The following is a 19076-nucleotide window of genomic DNA, read 5'->3' on the forward strand; positions in this document are numbered from 1 at the left end:
TGCTAAGAAAGGCATGAATTTATCTGTCAGATCAGAAATACTGAAGCTGCCGTTGTTGACTAGTGTATGTAAACCCCATCACCAAAATCTCATATAAGCTTTGACATTTTAATAAAGCTTCAAAAGCTTTTTTTAAAGTTTGAAGGTTTTTATCAGAATACCTTGTAGTTCTATCATAAAGATCCTTGTGCAGACACTTACAGTTACATGGTGACAACAATCTGACTAAATCAATTGTGCTCCTGCATTGTCACCCTGTCATATGGGCTTCCAATGGAGCCAGGTGACACTTTTGACAAACAATACATTTACTTAAAATGGCTGCAAAAAGGCTGTAAGAAATCAACACCAATGACATGCAATAAATAACGAGAAAAGGTGAAAAGCGTATTACTTAAATAAAAGGTTATTGCCGATTATAGACATTGCTTTGCAAACTAAATCTCATTCAATTAGGGTTTATACGAGGTGGTATCATGCACAATCACAGGGATCACTGACCTTCATAAGTCAGTGTGCCAAAAGATATTGTTCTGTGTACTTTGGGAGCTGTGCAACTGGTGCTATTCTGAACACGTGCATTATCACGTTTGCAATTTCATCATGGACAGCAAGTTAGAATAAAGAGCAAACGTGAAATTCTACTTGAAACCCGCACACCCAAGTTTTGTCACGGGTAAAGATCCTCGACATGAAGGACGGGTCATCCATGGCATGCAGATGGAGTTCTTGGCAAACTTTGATGCAGTGTTCCTTCTGCTGGGTCAGCAGCTTGGGGAGGAACTTGATAGCAACACAGAGCATGTTCAAATCACACACGAGGATTGCCTGGACTGTTTCATACGACACACCAAAAATGGAAGCAATGTTGTGGATCGTTCTCCGACCATCATGCACAAGTTGCCGAATGGTTTTGACATTTTCGGGGGTTGAGCTCGTTGAAGGTCTTTCTGGTCTGTCATCGTCTTCCAGTGATGTTCTTCTGCTCTTGAAGCATGCATGCCGCTCAAAACACCTCGAACGACTCATTGCAGCATCGCCATAAATTTGCCGAATCATGTCAACTGTCTCTGTGGCAGAATTTCCCAGCTTCACACAGAATTTCACATTTGCTCTTTGTTCTAACTTGCTGTCCATGATGAAATAGCAGACGAGGTAATGCATGTAGCCAGAATGGCACCAGTTGCACCACTCCTGACGTACACAGGACAATGTCTTTTGGCACACTGATTTATGAAGGTCGGTGCTCCCTGTGTTTGTGTGTGCTGCCATCTTCTAGTGTGTTACTAAACTAGTCTCAAAACGTTTTGATACCACCTCATGTCTACCTCAAAACTGCAAGGTTCTTTACTACAGTAAAGTGAGTTAGTGACCTGGAACAAGTATGCAGCCAGTGCAGACAAATGCTATATGGCATGCTTGCTCAAAGTCAAGTCAAAGATTCAGATAGTAAAGCAAGTATCAGGATGCCTGTCTTGGACCTTGCGTCAATCAAATCAAGGAGGACAACTTGCAGATTCCCGAAAGGTTCCCTTTAATAAGGGAAAGGGCAGTGTGCAATAAGTCACAGTAATTTAAATCACGACCTATAAAATTGTGCTAAACATTTACAGCCACATTTCCCTCAAATCTAAACAGGGTCTAACTTTCTAGGTCAGTTTTATTATTATAACATTTATACAGATTCATATGTTTTGCAAAGTAACATTTAATATAAAGCGCACCCATGACAAAGGATTCCCAGAGCACTAAAGGTTTTCTGAAGAACACAAAGGTTTTTTCTTTTATTTAAAGCTGGGTAAAGAGTGTTCAATCGAAACTGCTCTAATCTGTATTTTACAAGTAATTCATATCATGCAGGCTGATGTGATGTCTCATGAAGTGTTACCGCAGAGAACATTCTGAATATGACTGAAAAGTAGGCCAGTCACATTACTTTGACGAGTCATAAGATTGGGCTCTTCCCCCTTCCATCCTCCCCCTTCACTGAAATGAATGTGGTTTCTTATTTAATACTTTGTTGTACCTTGTAATTATGCCTTTATTTTTTAAAACCGCAATATGGCCTCAGTAATGACTGGGCCTCTTTCATGATAAGCAAAAAGAAGTCGAGAACTCCACCTGCTAGCTGCATAAGAAATTACAAAATATTCCATATTTCTATTTTTTTTTTTTTAGACCTGACCAAATAAAGCATATAAAAATCTATTTTCTTTAAACGAAGCAAAGCAAATCACAAAATAAAAAGGGAAAAAAAGGAAGTAAGCCTCTCCTACTAATAAAAATATATTACAGATGATCCACAGTGTAAAGGACAACACCCATAAACCTTGGGGGTGCACAAAAAAAAAAAAAAAAGACCTACTCTATATTGAAGTATTTCAGAGTGTGATGCACAAGAATAGTGAGGTCTGAAACACCAAACTTTATGAACAAAATGGGGAAGTGGTACTAAGCACTGTGCCACCTTCGTTTTCCCCCAAAATTCACAAGTAGTTAACAGAAAACTGCAGGAATTAAAGTGGTTATAAAGCCTTAAGGTTTTCTGCCTTAATGCATTCATTGTAATAAAGGTATAAAAACTTTCTTGGCATGGCATCCCCCTTCATACTTACCTGAGCCTCATCTTGAACCAGTGCTGTGCATGAGAGCAGCAGCTCTCCTGGATCTGTCCCTCCTCACAGGGAAATTTGATAGTCATTGGCTCCCGCAGGTGTCAATCAAACTCTGCAGAGGGCTGTGCCCTGGTGTCTGTGTCTATGGACGCAGGCAGCAGGGCTCCAAAGCGATCCTGCACAAGTGCCATCATAGGAAGCGGCTTCCTATGGGGACAATGGATGAAGAGGAGAAGCCAGGAACACCGGAGGGGGACCGGAGGAGAGGAGGACCAGGGTTGCTCTTTGCAAAATCACTACATAGAGCAGGTAAGTATAACAGGTTTATTATTTTAATTAAAAGAAAAAAAAATACTAAGCTTTACAAGCACTTTAAATTTGTGCTAGGCATCCATGCAAGATTACATTGGAAAAACACAATCAAGTTTAGAGGGAATGCATAGAAATGATAAATTTTACTTAGTTAGGGTCTTCAAAGGACATGCAATGAGGCCCGGTCATAAATGGTCAAGTCGTAAACAGAGGCGGACTGACAACTCATGGGGCCCCTGTGTCCTTGGCCAAACTCAAAAAAGCCTATGAAAAAGGTACCAGGGGCATATCATGGGGCCCCCTACTGACCCCGGGCAGTGCCCGAGTTTCCATATGGTCAGTCCGCCCCTGATCGTAAACAGTCTGTAGAGCTGAGGAATTAAAGAATACACATCAGTGAGACTTGGGGTAGTGACCTAAATTAAACTAGAGCTAGAAGAAGGCGGTATCGCACAGACACCAAACATGTCTACCCTACAAGGTCCAAAAAGCTATTAGTCCTAAGAGAAATGTGTCAGATTTATATTTAAGGTATACATTATATATATTTATACCATATGTGGTATCTAACAAATTGTAATTTATTTCTGCTAAATAGCTGGTTTGGAGATGGTAAAACCTTGTCATATTCAAATACAGTTGTCCATAGGGTAGTTGACAAAGTAGTATTAAACCCTCAGCGTTTTTTATCCTTACACACTAAGCATAATAAAATAAATGTTTTTTCACACTAAACTGTTAAAATTCTTACCACAGCACTTGCTGTTTACAACTTTTCAAAGCTGTTGCTTCCTGCTCTCTCAGTACTGCTTCCCTGAACATCCTGTCTTCATAGGAAACAGTTAACAGTGGACAGCGCTGAAGCCATTCTCTTAGCTTACAGAAGGAAAGGGATGGGAAGGAGCAGGGTAATGCCTTGCCATCCTAGGCTATGGGGCTGTTTGTTTCTATTAGTATACACAGTGTAGGAAGAGACAACACTAGACACTGCATGCAAGGGTGACAACAGAATCTTGCAAGATAAAGGAGCCCCCTGAAACAGGAAACCTGGGACAGCGGTCAAAACACCTGTTAAACCTGAACATAGCCGGGATGTTGGATTCCTATCGCCCGACGCCCGGGACATGTATTTCCGGGTGCCGGGCAGGTAGTTTCTTTCTATCTTTAGCTCTGCTGCGGGCAAGCAGCAGGCTCACCTGTCAAGTGAAGCAATCGGCAACAGCGCTGCCGCCGACTACTTCACACAGTGCCAGCCTCTCTGCACCCCCGGTGTGAGGTCTCCCGTGCTCCGTTTGCCCATCTGCAGGCCAGGCTTGCCGTCAGTTAGAGAAGAGGGACAAGTCTGCTCCCCTCCCCTTCTTGTGCTTACCCAGAAGTAACGTTACAATGTCACTTCCAGGTCCCCGCTGAAAGAATGTAATGCAATCCCCGGAAAAGAATGTAATATGGTGCGATGAGCACCATATTACATTCAATGGAGCAGAGGGGAGACATGCAGGGTCTTTTAGACCTTGGATGTGTCAGAGAGAACTTGTCACCAAAAATCATCACATAGGGGACTTTGTCCCTTATGTGATGAAAAAAAATAAAAATAAAGTAAAAAAAAAAAATAAAAAGTAAAAAATGAAAGTTACACCCAAGCACATACCATCCCCCCCCCCCAAAAAAAAAATATTGAGGCCCCCACCCCCCCACATACGCACGTCCGTAACACTAAACTGATGATCTATAAGGAGCTTTAAAAGTGGCGACCTATAGAAAATATAGGGTACTGATGTTTGACGCCATTTCATGAGCGCACAAATTTAAGGTTTGACAAGTTGGATATCTATTTACTCAATGCAACCTCATCTTTTATATTTTACAAAAAAATAAGGCAATTTATTGTTTTTATTTGCCACAAAATTAACTTACTTGTATATTTTTCTGAAATTTTGCGGTAATATCATGTGACATAAAAAATTAGAACTATCACTAATTTATTCTCTAAGGTCTCTGCTTTCAGAAAATATATAATGTTTGGGGGTTTTATGTATTCTTCAGGCGTAAAATTATTTTTTAAACGTGTGCAAAAAACACAAAAACGGCTCTGGCAGCGAAAACGCAAAAATGGCTCTGGCAGCAAAAACAGCTCTGGCAGTGAAAAGGATAAAGTATAACCCCTGACCCACCCTTTCCTGATGAGCAGCCAATCAGTGCTGATTACACTTGCAGTCTCTCTTCTCCCTGCTTGTCCCCGGGAGCAGTGCTGGAGAGAGGCAGGGAGGGGAGGAGGAGATAAACAGCACAATACCTTTTCCCATCACCAGTTAGAGCAGTCTTGTGACCTCTATCAGTGTCCAGCAGAGCACTGGTTAAAGCTTGTAGGAGGAGTTTTCTCCTCTCTAGCATTACACACTAAACTGAGCATGTGCAGAATGGCTACGGGTTCAGTCTGTCTTATCAGGAGATAAGATGTGGACATTTGAAGAAGAGAAGGAGCAGAGAAGACAGGGTCAAATGGCCTTTTTCACAATGCAGAGGATTAACCGCTTAGATTCCACAGTGAGTATAACAAGCATGCTTTACTGCATATACAGACTGATTTTACTGTTGTGGGTTTAGTAACACTTTAAGGCTACTTTCACACTGCTCTGTTGCAAAAATGCATGTGCGTTTTTGCCACATTTCAGTGCATTTTGCACCAGTGAAAAAGGAAACGTGACTCAAACACACCAAAAGCGCAACCATGCGTGCTTTTGATACTTTGTTTATCCATTTCAATGGGGAGGTTCATTTTTGATGGTTTTTTGTTTTTTTTTTAACCGCACCAAAAGATGCAGCCTGCAGGACTTTGAAAAATGCAATGATCCCACAATTGGCCAGTGTAAAGAGTTCCATAGGATTTAATGCTCATGCTTTTTTTTTCTAAATGCAAAAATAGAAGAAAAAACTAATTAGAGTTAAAGCAGCCTAACAGGTGAGTTGTTGTTTTTTTTTGTCAAAGACAGCACACAGGTTGTGTACAGCAACAAGCAGCATTTCCAACTAATTCATTAAGTTACTAGGGCAAATGCTGGAGATAGAAGGTTCCAGAAAGTACACATGCAATGGCCGAGATGTTTTGCTTTGAATTATATCCCGTCACTTTTGCAGGGCTTAGCGCCCAATGAACGCAACCCATTCAAGTGAATAGGGCCATTCTGCATGCACCCTGCAATCAAAAGGTTATAAGCAGGCGACGCAACGACTCCTCACCACCTGTCAAATGACCTCCGAAAAGTGATCTGAATGCAGATCACACTTCAGCGAGCAAAGTTCACAAGAACGAGCCCTATTTCCTTCAAATTCTCTGCAGTTCTTACACAAAGTCAGGAAATATAAGGCACTAAACCAATCATCTCCCACTGCCAAATTATTAGCAACAACAATATTTTACACACAGCTTTTGTCTAATATAGGACTCCTAAAGCATTTGGAAGGTGAGGTACATTTGATATATGTCAGCAGTGGACTGGCTGTAAGGACTGTTATGTTTACCTTATTGCAGTCAGCTGTACACACTGGTAGATGTGCATTCTTCATATGATCCCAGACACAAGTGACAGCGATGATGGATGTACTGCAGCTGCTTCACACAGTATACAGGGGGCCCAACTTTCATCTGCTTTCTAATGTGACATGTCCACTTTAAATAAATTAAATGTTGTATGAACTTCAATGTGAACATTTCAAAGCCATTTTATATAGTTAGGGCCTGTTCACACCATCCCGCTGCAGTTACGTGGGTGTTACTGTAACGCACATCGGCATGATGCGATGCACCTTGTCAATGGATGAACATCGCAGAGCACCAAAATGCATGGTAATGCACTGCTTTACAAAAACTAATACATACACCTTTTTTTGTTTGCTAAATAAATGGGCTGCCTTAACGCAAGGAATGTTAAAGCATGGCACAACACACAAGTGCGAAAGCAGTGTAAAAATGCTTAGACCCCCCTTAAAGGAGATGTCCACAAATCTGAAATATTCATTTTCAACCTGTATACACAGTATCTGTGTAAGTTAGGGCTTTTTCAGAGGAGGTAGATCTGTCATGCACCAGGCCAGCCTTCCTGTGAACTGCTGTAGGGCCAATCACACCAGCAAGCGCAAATTATGCTCTGGTATAAATTATACCCTCTGGTGTGCATTGGTAGGGGCAGCATGATGCATTAAAAAAAAAAAAAAGTAAACATTGTAATTTTAACAAAATGTCATTTAATTCAACTCCATGCACCGCAGTGTGATGTCACACACATGTAAAGTGTGAACAGGGCACTCAGAAAACAATAGAAAAATATATCTGAAATATATTTTAAAAATATTCTTCTCAAATATACATATATATATATATATATATATATATATATATATATCTCATGTTGAAATGCGTTTTTACAAAATATACTGTATAAAATCTACATTTTTGGAATTAATTTACAAATTTATGTTACGATTTTTTTTTTTCATATAAAAAAAGTAATTTTAAGAATATATTTAAGAATTTATTTCAGACAAGCTGTATAAATTCTGGACTTTGAACTTTGTAGAGAAGAGAATATGGCAGATAAACAGGTACAACTTATGCAGGAGATTTGTTTCATCTCTGCACGTTACCCAGGCCTGTCGCTTCGCTGGGTATGTGTAAGGGTTTACAACCACTTTAAGGCTACATGCATACTAGCATTTTTCTTTAAGCTCAAAAAACGCTGGGAAAAACATTGGAATAAAAATGCTGGTATAAGAGTTCTTTAGTAGCATTCATGAGTGTTTTACAGTACATGTAGAGGACAAAAAAAAAAAAAGTTGTTAGGAGTGGTTCAGGAGCATTTACCGTTTTTTCAGCTGTAAAAACGCTCCAAAAAAGCTCAACAAAAACAATTTTTTTTCTGCTCCTAGATGCTGAAGCTCACAAAATGCTAATAGCCTAAAGTAGTGTGCATGGACACATAGGATAACACTATTTAGCTTCTAAGAGCAGAAAAAAAAATATGCTGATAATAGCTGCTAGGTGCTTAAAAACACACTAGTGTGCATGACCCAGCCCTTTTATTCCCACTGGATGGTTATTAGTGAATACTTGATCAGCAACATATTGTAAAAAGGATGATTCTGTTATGCACAAATTTCTGATCTGCAAGAATATGTGCATGCAGATCTTTCTGACCTGTCGGTTATTTCCGATTCTGAATTAAAAAAATCCCCTTGATTCATAAATTATTTCAATCTCCACAAACTGGACAAAATGAGAATACAAAAAAATCTGCAATTCACAAAATAGGGAAAAATTTAAATCATCACCCCTCTTCTTTGACCTAAAAAATTCCTAGGGGCATGTGAAGAAACTATGAAACAACAAAATGATAGAGCCATGAGCAGCACCAATAGCAAAGAAATTAGTTCTTCAGTAGAGGAGAGTGGGAAAGCATTAGTGGTGTATCGAAATGAAATTTCTGGTGCCGAAAATAAAAATTCAAAATTCACTTAGCCGAAAACCGAAACCAAAATGTGCAGTTTTTAAAAATGAATTTATATTTTTTGGAAAAAAATAAAGTTTGATTAAAAAAAAAATAAAAAAAAATACAATATACACCCCAATTTTTTTGTAAAATATGAAAGAGGATGTTACAGCGAGTAAATAAATTCCCAACATGTCACGCTTTAAAATTGCGCATGCTTGTGGAATGGCGTAAAACTGAGGTACTTAAAAATCACCATGGGTGATGCTTTACAAATTGCTACAGGTTAGCAGTGCAAAGTTACAGAGTTCTAGTGCTAGAATTATTACTCTTGCTCTGACGTTCGTGGCGATACTTCACATGTGTGGTTTGAACACCATTTACATATGTGGGCATTGCCTAAGTATGCGTTCACCACTACGGGGGAATGGGGGCACTTTAAACCTTTTTTTTTTCTTCTTTGCACTGTCCCTTTAAAAAAATTTTAAACACTTTTATTCTTATCACAAGGAATGCATACATAATTTGTGATAGAAATAATTAGTGACAGGTCCTCTTTATGGATAGATATGGGGTCAATAAGACCCCACAGCTCTGCTCTGCAATGTAAAGAATTAGATCAAAAAAAGCATTGGTCTATTGCTTTAAAAAAAAAATGGCTGAAACCGGAAGTGACATCACTCGAGTCCTCCAAGGGCATAGAGATGAGTAAAGGCCATCTTTCCTTCACTAATTTCTATGCACAGTGCCGGGATCATTCAATGGTTTATCAGGCAAGGCTGAGAACTACCGAGCGGTAGCAGCGGCGTGCAGGCAGTGGCGAGGGGCGGCAGCAGCGGCGGCTAGATTTTTTTTGGCACCTATATCAGTGCTTTTTTTCATACCAGCCGATGGCCGATAGGGGTGTTTTCGGCATTTGGTGCATCCCTAAAAAGAATATTAAATACTATATTCTTGGAAAGCAGCTAAATAATTGGTTGGAATACATATATAGAACAGGTTTAGCTTCCAAAGGATTTTTTTTAATTTTATGCAGACAGTTTTGTAATCCTGGAACTCCTGCAGACCTCTGATCCAGATCCTTGACCTTCACTGCAGCACAACTTGACAATAAGACTGGAGAAAAACAACACTAGGATTGGATAATGAAGGAGCAGCGGCACAATGATCAGGTCATCCCTCTGCACTTCTCAGCACACATGCACTAAGTGCCCGGTCATTCAGGTCGCGAATTAAAATGGCATCTAATAAATGTGAATGTCAGTGTCTTAGCATGTGTGATTTGCTGCAGCACAATTTCTAAAGTAGTTCTTGCATTACTTTTTCTGCAGTTTATTGCAGTTTCACATACATAGAATATAATGGAAATTGCAAAGCAAATCGCAAGAAATCATTGAAAATCTTCACACGTCGCAATAAAGTCTTCAGAAATCACACCTGAAATTGCACTGAAATCGCACACAAACTGCACAGTTTTAAATCACAGCGGTGTGACCGGTGACTAAATGAGCACATGACTGGCTTCTAGGGCTACCCAATCCCTCTCAGTCTGAGCGTTGTCACACACGAGATCAAAGGAGAACAATATCAACACAAATTTAGATACTTATGCTAGATTTATTTCAAAATACATGTAATCATTTTTTAATGGACGCATAACTGCATTCATTGGTGTTTTCATATCTACCAGATCAGCTTTCATTAATAAAAATAATAAATGCTCGTGCATAAAATGGGTATGTGATGTACAATCTCTTAACGTGACTTCTGGCTCATTCACACCAAAATGCAGTGCGCCATGGTGCTCACAATTTCTGCGTCAAGCCCAGTTGTGGGGCTCTGCTTTAGACAGATCATTCAAAATAAATGAGCGGTAACAAAAACTTGAAAATCTAGGTCATGCTGCATTTTTTGCAGTGCACCATTAATCATTATATCAGGGGCTATTGCAATACTGTAGTGTGACCGAGCCCTTCTACCAGTAAGGGCTAGTAAGGTAAAACCACCTGGATAGGTTTGGAGACATCCCCATGCATGTATGTAAGCAGTAGAAGAAGCCAAGTTTAGAAACAGACTTCTAGATGGTAAACTCCAACACTCAATGTAAAGAAGCAGCCGAATGAGAAAAGAAAAAGCAAAATGCATTGCAGTTAAAATATTAGAATAAGAAGTTTTTTGCTTTCTTGTGCAGGAAATGTTTATCAAATAAAATAAAAAAATATAATAAAAACACCCATTTGTAAAGAAAAATGTTTCAATGAAGTATCTTTTTTTTAGAGCCATCAATGCTCTATAATGTAAAAGTGATCCGAGCAGCAATACAGCAACCTGATCACTTTTTTATAGGGAGAATAAGGGAAGTCCCCCCTCCTTCTGCATTTCCCGGGCTCTCTCATTCCATCAGGGAGCCTGGGACTGATGCAGGTGGTTGGGCTGGCTTACATAGAGAAGGAGGAGCATCTGTTTCCCAATCATCTCTATGGTGTCTGAAACAGGAAGCGACAAGGATTCCACCTATTCTGGTTATAGTTTGTTGTTTATAAGCAGTTATAGCTTGTCAAGCAACTGCCCATGCTATTATAAGGGATATCTGGAGAGTTTGGAGGCCGAGTCAACACCTATAAGTCGTGTTCCTAAAAATTCTTGAACCATTTTTGCAGTATGGCAGGGCACATTTTCCTGCTGAAAGAGGCTACTTCCATCAGGGAATATAATTTCCATGAATGCGTGGACTAAGTCAGTACCAATGTTTAGGTGGTACAGGTCAAGTAACATCCACATGAATGGCAGGACCAAGGTTTCTCAGCAGAACATTGCCCAAAGCCTTACATATAGCCTGCTTCCCATACTGCATTCTAATTAGATTAGCTTCAACTTTGTCATTGTGCAAAGTACATGTACAGAGCCAATGAAATACAGTTAGCATCCAACCAGAAGTGCAAAATGGCCCATTTACAATAAATAATAGTATAACTAAAATAGGGGTATGCCATCTCTTCCCCATGTAAGCAACATATGTCTGACCATCCACATGATGTAAAAGAAAACATGATTCATCAGACCAAGCCCCCTTCATCCATTGCTCTGTGATCCAGTTCTGATGCTCACGTGCCCATAGCAGGTGCTTTAAACTGTGGACACGGGTCAACATGAGCACACTGACCAGTCTGCAAATATTCAGCTCCATAAGTGAAAAACTACAATTCCCATTTTTATGCTTTCAACTTCAGAGACAGCATGTTCTCTTGTTACCTAATACAGCCCACCGACTTTCAGATGCCAATGTAATGGGATAATCAATGTTATTCCCTCATCCTGACAGTGGTCATAAAGTTATGAATAATCGCTGTATATTTTCGCTACACATTAATTTTCAAAAGCTGTTCGATCAGAAACAAAAAAAAAAATATTGGTATTAAAAAGGTATTTGAAGAATGATTCCTTGATCCAAATTTAAAAGAACTAGCACTTAAAACTAGTATCCACATTACTTCTACACCAGCCAACAGCTCACCTAATCTTTGCGGCTAGGCAGGGAAGTTGGATTCTTGTGAGACACTGCTAGGATACCTATCAGTATTCAGTCATTGTTACGGTATATTCAAAAGGGAAACAGTATCAACTCAAAACAACACTATGTGGGAAACAAAACTACAAAATATCATTAAATGTACTGATGTGTCTCTAAGAACACAGATCAGAACTATTCGGGCCAACCATTCCCAATCAGGTTTCCTCCAGAGATTGCTATGCATTCCTTGAGCAGTGACTAATTGACCTCCCATTTGGTGGTACCCGCAAAGTTCTGGGTTCAATGTCACTTGGCAGAGACAGCTATAGGACGCCAAAGATCATTTAAGCCACCTGTACAGGTGGGCATTCTGATTACAACCAATGTTAAGGGAAATATTCTTTGAACTGACCAGTGGTAAAAATAAAATTCTCTTGCAAGGTCATATAATGTGCTGGTACGAACTTCATTTGAGCACATTATGAAAACCTTACCTTAAAATGAAGCCCTCCAGTGATGTGCTGTCACCACTGAAGAGGCTTCCTTCTTCACCCGGTCTTCCTTCCGGGTTTGAGGGCTGTGGCCGCTTGAATGGCCGAGCCGCGATGATGCCACTCCTGTGCACGAACTGCCAATGTCACTGGCTGCTGCTCGCTAAAATATCTCCTATACAGTGCACATTTAGGAGATATTAATTTTACCTACAGGTAAGCTTTACATTAAGCTTACCTGTAGGTACAAATTAAAAAACTGAGTTCACTACCAACGTTAAAGGGGACATTCTTCAAACTGACCACCATTAAAGGGACACTCTTCCTGCAAACCACCAACATTACCGGGAACATTCCTCAAATTGACCACCATTAAGGGGACACTCATCCTGCAAACCACCGTTAACGGGGACATTCTTCCTGAAAACCATCAACATTACCGGGAACATTCTTCAAATTGACCACCATTAAGGGGACATCCTTCCAGCAGACCACCAACGCAAGGGGACATCCTTCAAGCAGACCACCAACGTAAGGGGACATTCTTCCCAACAAACCACCAACGTAAGGGGACATTCTTCCCAACAAACCACCAACGTAAGGGGACATTCTTCCCAACAAACCACCAACGTAACGGGACATTCTTCCCAACAAACCACCAACGTAAGGAGACATTCTTCCCAACAAACCACCAACGTAAGGAGACATTCTTCCCAACAAACCACCAACGTAAGGAGACATTCTTCCCAACAAACCACCAACATAAGGAGACATTCTTCCCAACAAACCACCAACGTAAGGGGACATTCTTCCCAACAAACCAACAACGTAAGGAGACATTCTTCCCAACAAACCACCAACATAAGGGGACATTCTTCCCGACAAACCACCAACGTAAGGGGACATTCTTCCCAACAAACCACCAACGTAAAGGGACATTCTTCCCAACAAACCACCAACGTAAGGGGACATTCTTCCCAACAAGCCACCAACGTAAGGAGACATTCTTCCCAACAAACCACCAACTTAAGGAAACATTATTCGACCTGCCCACCAATCTGAAGGGGAAAGTCTTCCTAATAAACATCAATGTGAGGGAGATTCTTCCCCTGATTAATTCAATTTAGCAGAGGTTACATGAGACCTGAAAATGTCATGTTTCTCTGGAGTGAAGTCGTCAAAAGGGCTAGCCCAGGCTATAGAACTTTCTGTCACTGCATGTATGGGAAAATTAGACAAAGAAGAAAGACAGGAAACATTGTGATGCCTTTGAACTTCGGTGCTAGAAAATATTATAGTCTAAGAAAATTGTGGCTAGCAAGGACAACAAAAACGGTTCCTTCAATAAATTAAGCCCAAATGTTCAGGAAAACCTCAGATTTACAGACGTAAGTGATCATATTTTGGACTCTTGGATGAAAAAGGCAACTTTACTTGAGAATGACATAGCTGGAAAGCTGACTGAAAATCCAAAAGAGAAGACAACTCTCTCCATGGGGTTGTCATGAGCAAACATTGACTTGATAGAACTTCATAACACCACTCAGGATATTGTGGTAATAATTGAGTCTACATTTCAGCAACTATAAACCTGCTAGGAATTTCTTAGGGTTTTTTTATGCACTTTGTGTTTTACATTTAAAATACAGGTCATGTAAATATGTTTCTTCATAAATGATAACTAAAATATATCCAGGTAGAGATGTGACAAGTCAGGTCACTATGAGATGGTGGCCCTTTTTAGAGGAAGTATTTGTAAAGACGTAGATGAATGAGGAGATAGCCCCCAGTTGAGGAGACAATAAAATAATATCGGACTGGTCATCTCCTCAGGTGGGGACATTTATTACAAACTCCTGACAGGGAACACGATTTATAGGTCAGCCGCCAGTGCGGAGTCCCTTTACAGAGAGCCGACACCTTCCACAGAAGGCGGTGTGCAGACAAAAGAGACGCTGAGGAGGAGGAAGGAAGCCGGACACAGGGCTCCTCATACAGACTAAATGCCAGGCCACCCCGCTTCATACACACACAACGGGGCAAGATGGAGGGGGAAGGCGGGCACTGCAGCTGTCACCAGAGGAGGAGAGCACCGACAGCTCGACACATTCAACATGGAGCACAGTGAATGAGGAGGAAGACGAGAGGACAACATGGCGATGTCTCCTCCTCTGACATTGCCAGGCTGAGGGACGTCAAATACAACACGCCAGGCCGGCTAAAGTTGCGTGTACCTGGGCGGGGGCACATTAGCCCCATTAATACGGTCATTGTATTTATTTTTTACTATGTATATCGCTATATGTTGTGTGAGTGATTAGGACGCCACATTCTCCTCCCCCTCTGCTGCTTAGCGCTTTCCCGCCCGACAAGCAGAGGAGGAAGAAGAAGAGGAGGGAGGGGAGGGGGGCCATGTCTCCATATACACATTCTCTGTCACATAACACGCACTTTATACATCGGCTGTATGCACGTCTACACCCTGTACGGTCACCTCAGCCTAGCACACACACAGCATGCCGTGCCTGTATTCACACACATACAGGGGACCGGGTTGCTGCTGCTGAGGTAAACTGAGGCCGTTTGCTGCCAAGAAGGGGAGTCCATGGAAACTGGGGGCCGTACAAAAAGGGGACATACACAATGTCTGGAAAAAGAGTCCACACTGTTGTATACAGAATGTCTAGGAGAACGACCACACTGCATGCCATACAAAGGCTGCCTGGAAACGGGCCACACTGGGTGTCACATACAAGCTATCTGGATATAGGGGTGACAACTGTGTACCATACATTTAGGGGCCATATGTAAACTGGAAATGGGCCATAACTGGGTGTCATATATAAGCTGTCTGGATATAGGGGCCACAAATTTAGGAACCACACTGTGTGCTGTACAAAGGCTGCCTAGTAACGGGCACGCTAGGTGCCATACATAAGCTGTCTGGAAACGGGCCATAACTGGGTGATGTACATGTAGGGGCCACACTTAGTGCCATACAAAGGCTGCCTGGAAAAAGGGGGCACACTGGGTGAAATATATAAGCGGTCTGGATATAGGGGCCACACTGCGAGCCATACAAAGGCTGCCTGGAAACAAGGGGCACACTGAGTGCCATATATTTTAGCAGTCACACTAGGTGCCATACATAAGCTGTCTGGAAACAGAGGCCAAAACTGGGTACCATATATTTAGGGGCCACAACTAGGTGCCATACATAGGCTGTTTGAAAATAGGAGCCACACTGTTTGCCATAAAAAGGCTGCCTGGAAACGGTACACTGGTTGCCATAGATAAGCTGTCTGGAAATGGGTCACTCCTGGGTGGGATACATTTTAGTGGCCACGCTGTGTGCCATACATAGGTTGTCTGGAAACAGGGGCCACACTGGGTGCCAGATATAAGCTGTCTGGAAATGGGTCACTCCTGGGTGGCATACATTTTAGTGGCCACGCTGTGTGCCATACATAGGTTGTCTGGAAACAGGGGCCACACTGGGTGCCATATATAAGCTGTCTGGAAATGGGTCACTCCTGGGTGGCATACATTTTAGTGGCCACGCTGTGTGCCAAACATAGGTTGTCTGGAAACAGCGGCTACACTGGGTGCACATATAAGCGGTCTGGAACCGGGCCACACTGGGTGTCATATATATAAGCTGTCTGGAAATGGGTCACAACTGGGTGGCATATTTTTAGGGGCCACAATTTGAGCCATACATGGGCTGTCTGGAAACGGGCCAAAACTGGGTGGCATATACAAGCTGTGTGGAAACGGGCCGCAACTGAGTGCCATACATTTAGGAGCCACACTGGGTGCCATATATAAGTTGTCTGGAAACGGGCCGCAACTGGGTGCCATACATAGGTTGCCTGGCAACAGGGCCACACTGGGTTCCATATATAAGCTGTATGAAAACCGGTCACAACTGGGTGGCATACATTTAGGGGCCACACTGCATGCCATATATATTATGTATATGGAAAAAGGCCACTCTAGGTGTCATACAGACAGGGCCCACAGGCTGTCCATGAAAACAGGGTCCACATACAATGGTAGCACCCTAATCCTGAGGTGACAGTGCCACGGAGCTACATATAGGATGCATAACACAGTCCTGTACACTCGGTCCCATTTATTACATGGAAATGTCATTACATTACAGCAGCGACATGCCCCTTTAAAGCAGATGTACACAGTCAAGGGACCCCAAGTGCAAGACGGCTTGGGGCTCCTCATTCAAATCCTGCCCCTAGTCTTCATAAACAGTGAGTTCTATTGCCATAGTGCAAGAGAGGCACGAGCAGCACCCAGATCCTGCTAGAAATGAGCCATGTGTACAAATAGCACGGTAATAATGGCGGAGGAGTGTCCCCTTGTCCTGTGAAGCTTGCACTCTAATATGGAGGCAGGAAATGACAGTAATGAAGGAGTGCTGGGTGATCTATAGTCAGGGTTCTACATACAAGGCAGTGACTGAGCACACAACACATGCCTGGAGTGTCCTCCTCCTGAACACTTCACTCTCCTCCAAACTTCCTCGCACACTTCACCCTCATCACACAGCACTGATCCCTGTATTAGTATTATCACTCCACATGTAGCCCCCGACAATCCCCCAAGCCTAGGCGAGTTCCCAGCAAACTAAGTGGGAAAACAAGCTCCGTAGGTGGAGAGGAGTGCCTCCTCCCTTCCCAGTGATCAGCATGGTGGAAGGCAGACCTCTGACCAGCACAGCCTCCCCCTCCAGCAGGGCGATCAGGTACAAGTCTAAAAACATGGCTCCCAGCATGGGGACTGAGCAAGAAATCAGACAGCGACCTGTGCAGACCAATGACCCTCCATGTCCATCTTTTATACCACCTCGCCTTTCTCCTACACAACGATCAAACAAATACAAGATCCCTGCGATCGATAACAAACAAGGCAAAGTTTACTTGGAACTTCAGCTAAATGCTCCCCATCACTGTGTTGTACACAACGATCGGAGAGCTGGAGCTCCTAGACTTTCTCCATGACATGACGTCTACACACATCAGCGATCGGCTGTAGAGGGAGGTCACAGCAGCGATCAGGAAAGATTAAATAAATAAGGCAGAGCCCATGTGGTCGCAGTGTCTAAACACAAAAGTGATCTGTATATGTGTGCAGGGATGAGAATGCTGCGATCGGTGCAGCTTCCATCCTCTTAGTGTAGTGTGTGTGTGTGCGATGTGAATGGAATGAGCAGATCTTACATCAGACGGCGTCCTGTTCCTCAGCTCCAGGTGGATTCTCTTTTTCATGTCCATCTCGTTCCTCCACTAGTCGCTGTGTCTATAGATCTGGGATAGATGTCTCTTCCCCCCGTCCTGGCTCTCTCTTCCCCCCCCTCTAGGTGATCTAAGCGAGAAATAAAAGTTTGGCAGGGTGGGAGGGGAGGCTGCACACTGCTCTGCTTGTAAAGGAAAAAAAGAGCAGCAGCTCGAGGTGTGGAGGGAGAGGAGAGTGTGAGCGCTCTGTTGTATAGGAAAACGTGTGGAAGCCGCTGCTGACACCAAACGCCAAGTTACTCACAAGAGCGAGGAGGAGAAACCATGGAGGGAAAAAAAAGCACAGAAATATAAAATAGAAAAAAAAAGATGCCGACACTGCCTCTGCTGGTCACAGGACGTCAAGGCAGCTTCAACCAGCAAATGCTGCAGCAGAAGAAAAAAAGCAGAAGGGACGGAGCGGAAAAAAAGGTTTGCCTGAGAAAGCTTGTGTTACACGGCGGTTAGCTGACACATCCAAGCTCTGCATCTCTTTTACCTTGCTACAACAGTTTGGGTTCTTTTTTCTACAGTGATATGTAAGACAGGGTTTTGGCTGCAGACGGTGTTGCATATTCAACAACAAAACAGGCTCATAAAGACAAGAAAGGAGTGGCCCAGATGGATCAGCTAAAGTGTACAGCTTTGTTTTTCTAGGAGTTCGTGTATCCAGGAGTTCACCTAGTTACATAGGGATTGATTTACTAAAACTGGAGAGTACAATATCTAGTGCTTCTCTGCATAGAAACCAAGAACCTTCCAGGTTTTATTGTCAAAGCTTAATTGAACATGCTTTGACAATAAACCCTGGCAGCTGATTGGTTTATATGCAGAACTGCACCAGATTATGCACGCTCCAGTTTTAGTAAATCAACCCTTATTGGGGGGGCTGATTAAAAAAAACTTAATCCATTCCAACCAATACGAGAAATAAATAGTATAAATAAAATGCCATATGCACATTCCTTCACCCAGTTGATCCAGAGGAAGGCATAACACCCTTATGAAGCATGTCAGATCTGTTTCAGCAAGGAATAAAATCCTCCCCGATGTCCTGGGAGGCAATATAGTCTTTGGATCAACAATCTTTGGTGTTACTATCTATAAATGTCAATATCCAGTTATATTTTGTGCATTTAGGAAGCATCCAGCTTTGTTTTAAAACAATATTCTGAGCAGGTCCGAACTAGTTTTTAAAGCAGAACTATATTCAGTTTGTCTTCAGCAATGCGGCGTCCTGGAGCTCCCCACCCGCCCGTTGACATATTCAAGCAGCTGGCTTCCGGGTCTCGATCGCAAGCCACTGTCATTGAATGGATGGGAATGAAGTCACTCCTATGCATGCGCAAGAGTTTTTTCCCCTCTGTTTTACT

General features: G+C 42.2%; 1 protein-coding gene across 1 annotated transcript in view; it reads right to left on the minus strand.

The window, feature by feature from the left end:
* The window catches only part of ANP32B (acidic nuclear phosphoprotein 32 family member B), a 61333-nt gene extending 43340 nt beyond the window's left edge, over positions 1–17993 (minus strand). Inside the window, exon 1 of the mRNA XM_089670956.1 lies at positions 17650–17993. Coding sequence (XP_089527082.1) covers positions 17650–17703 — 54 coding nt within the window. The 5' untranslated portion in view covers positions 17704–17993. The remainder of the gene's footprint in view (positions 1–17649) is intronic.
* Between the last annotated feature and the right edge of the window lie 1083 nt (positions 17994–19076).

Source organism: Staurois parvus, unplaced genomic scaffold, assembly GCF_062004578.1.
Source record: "Staurois parvus isolate SC_StPar_1 unplaced genomic scaffold, SC_StPar_1.0 ptg000096l, whole genome shotgun sequence".
Lineage (NCBI taxonomy): Eukaryota > Metazoa > Chordata > Amphibia > Anura > Ranidae > Staurois > Staurois parvus.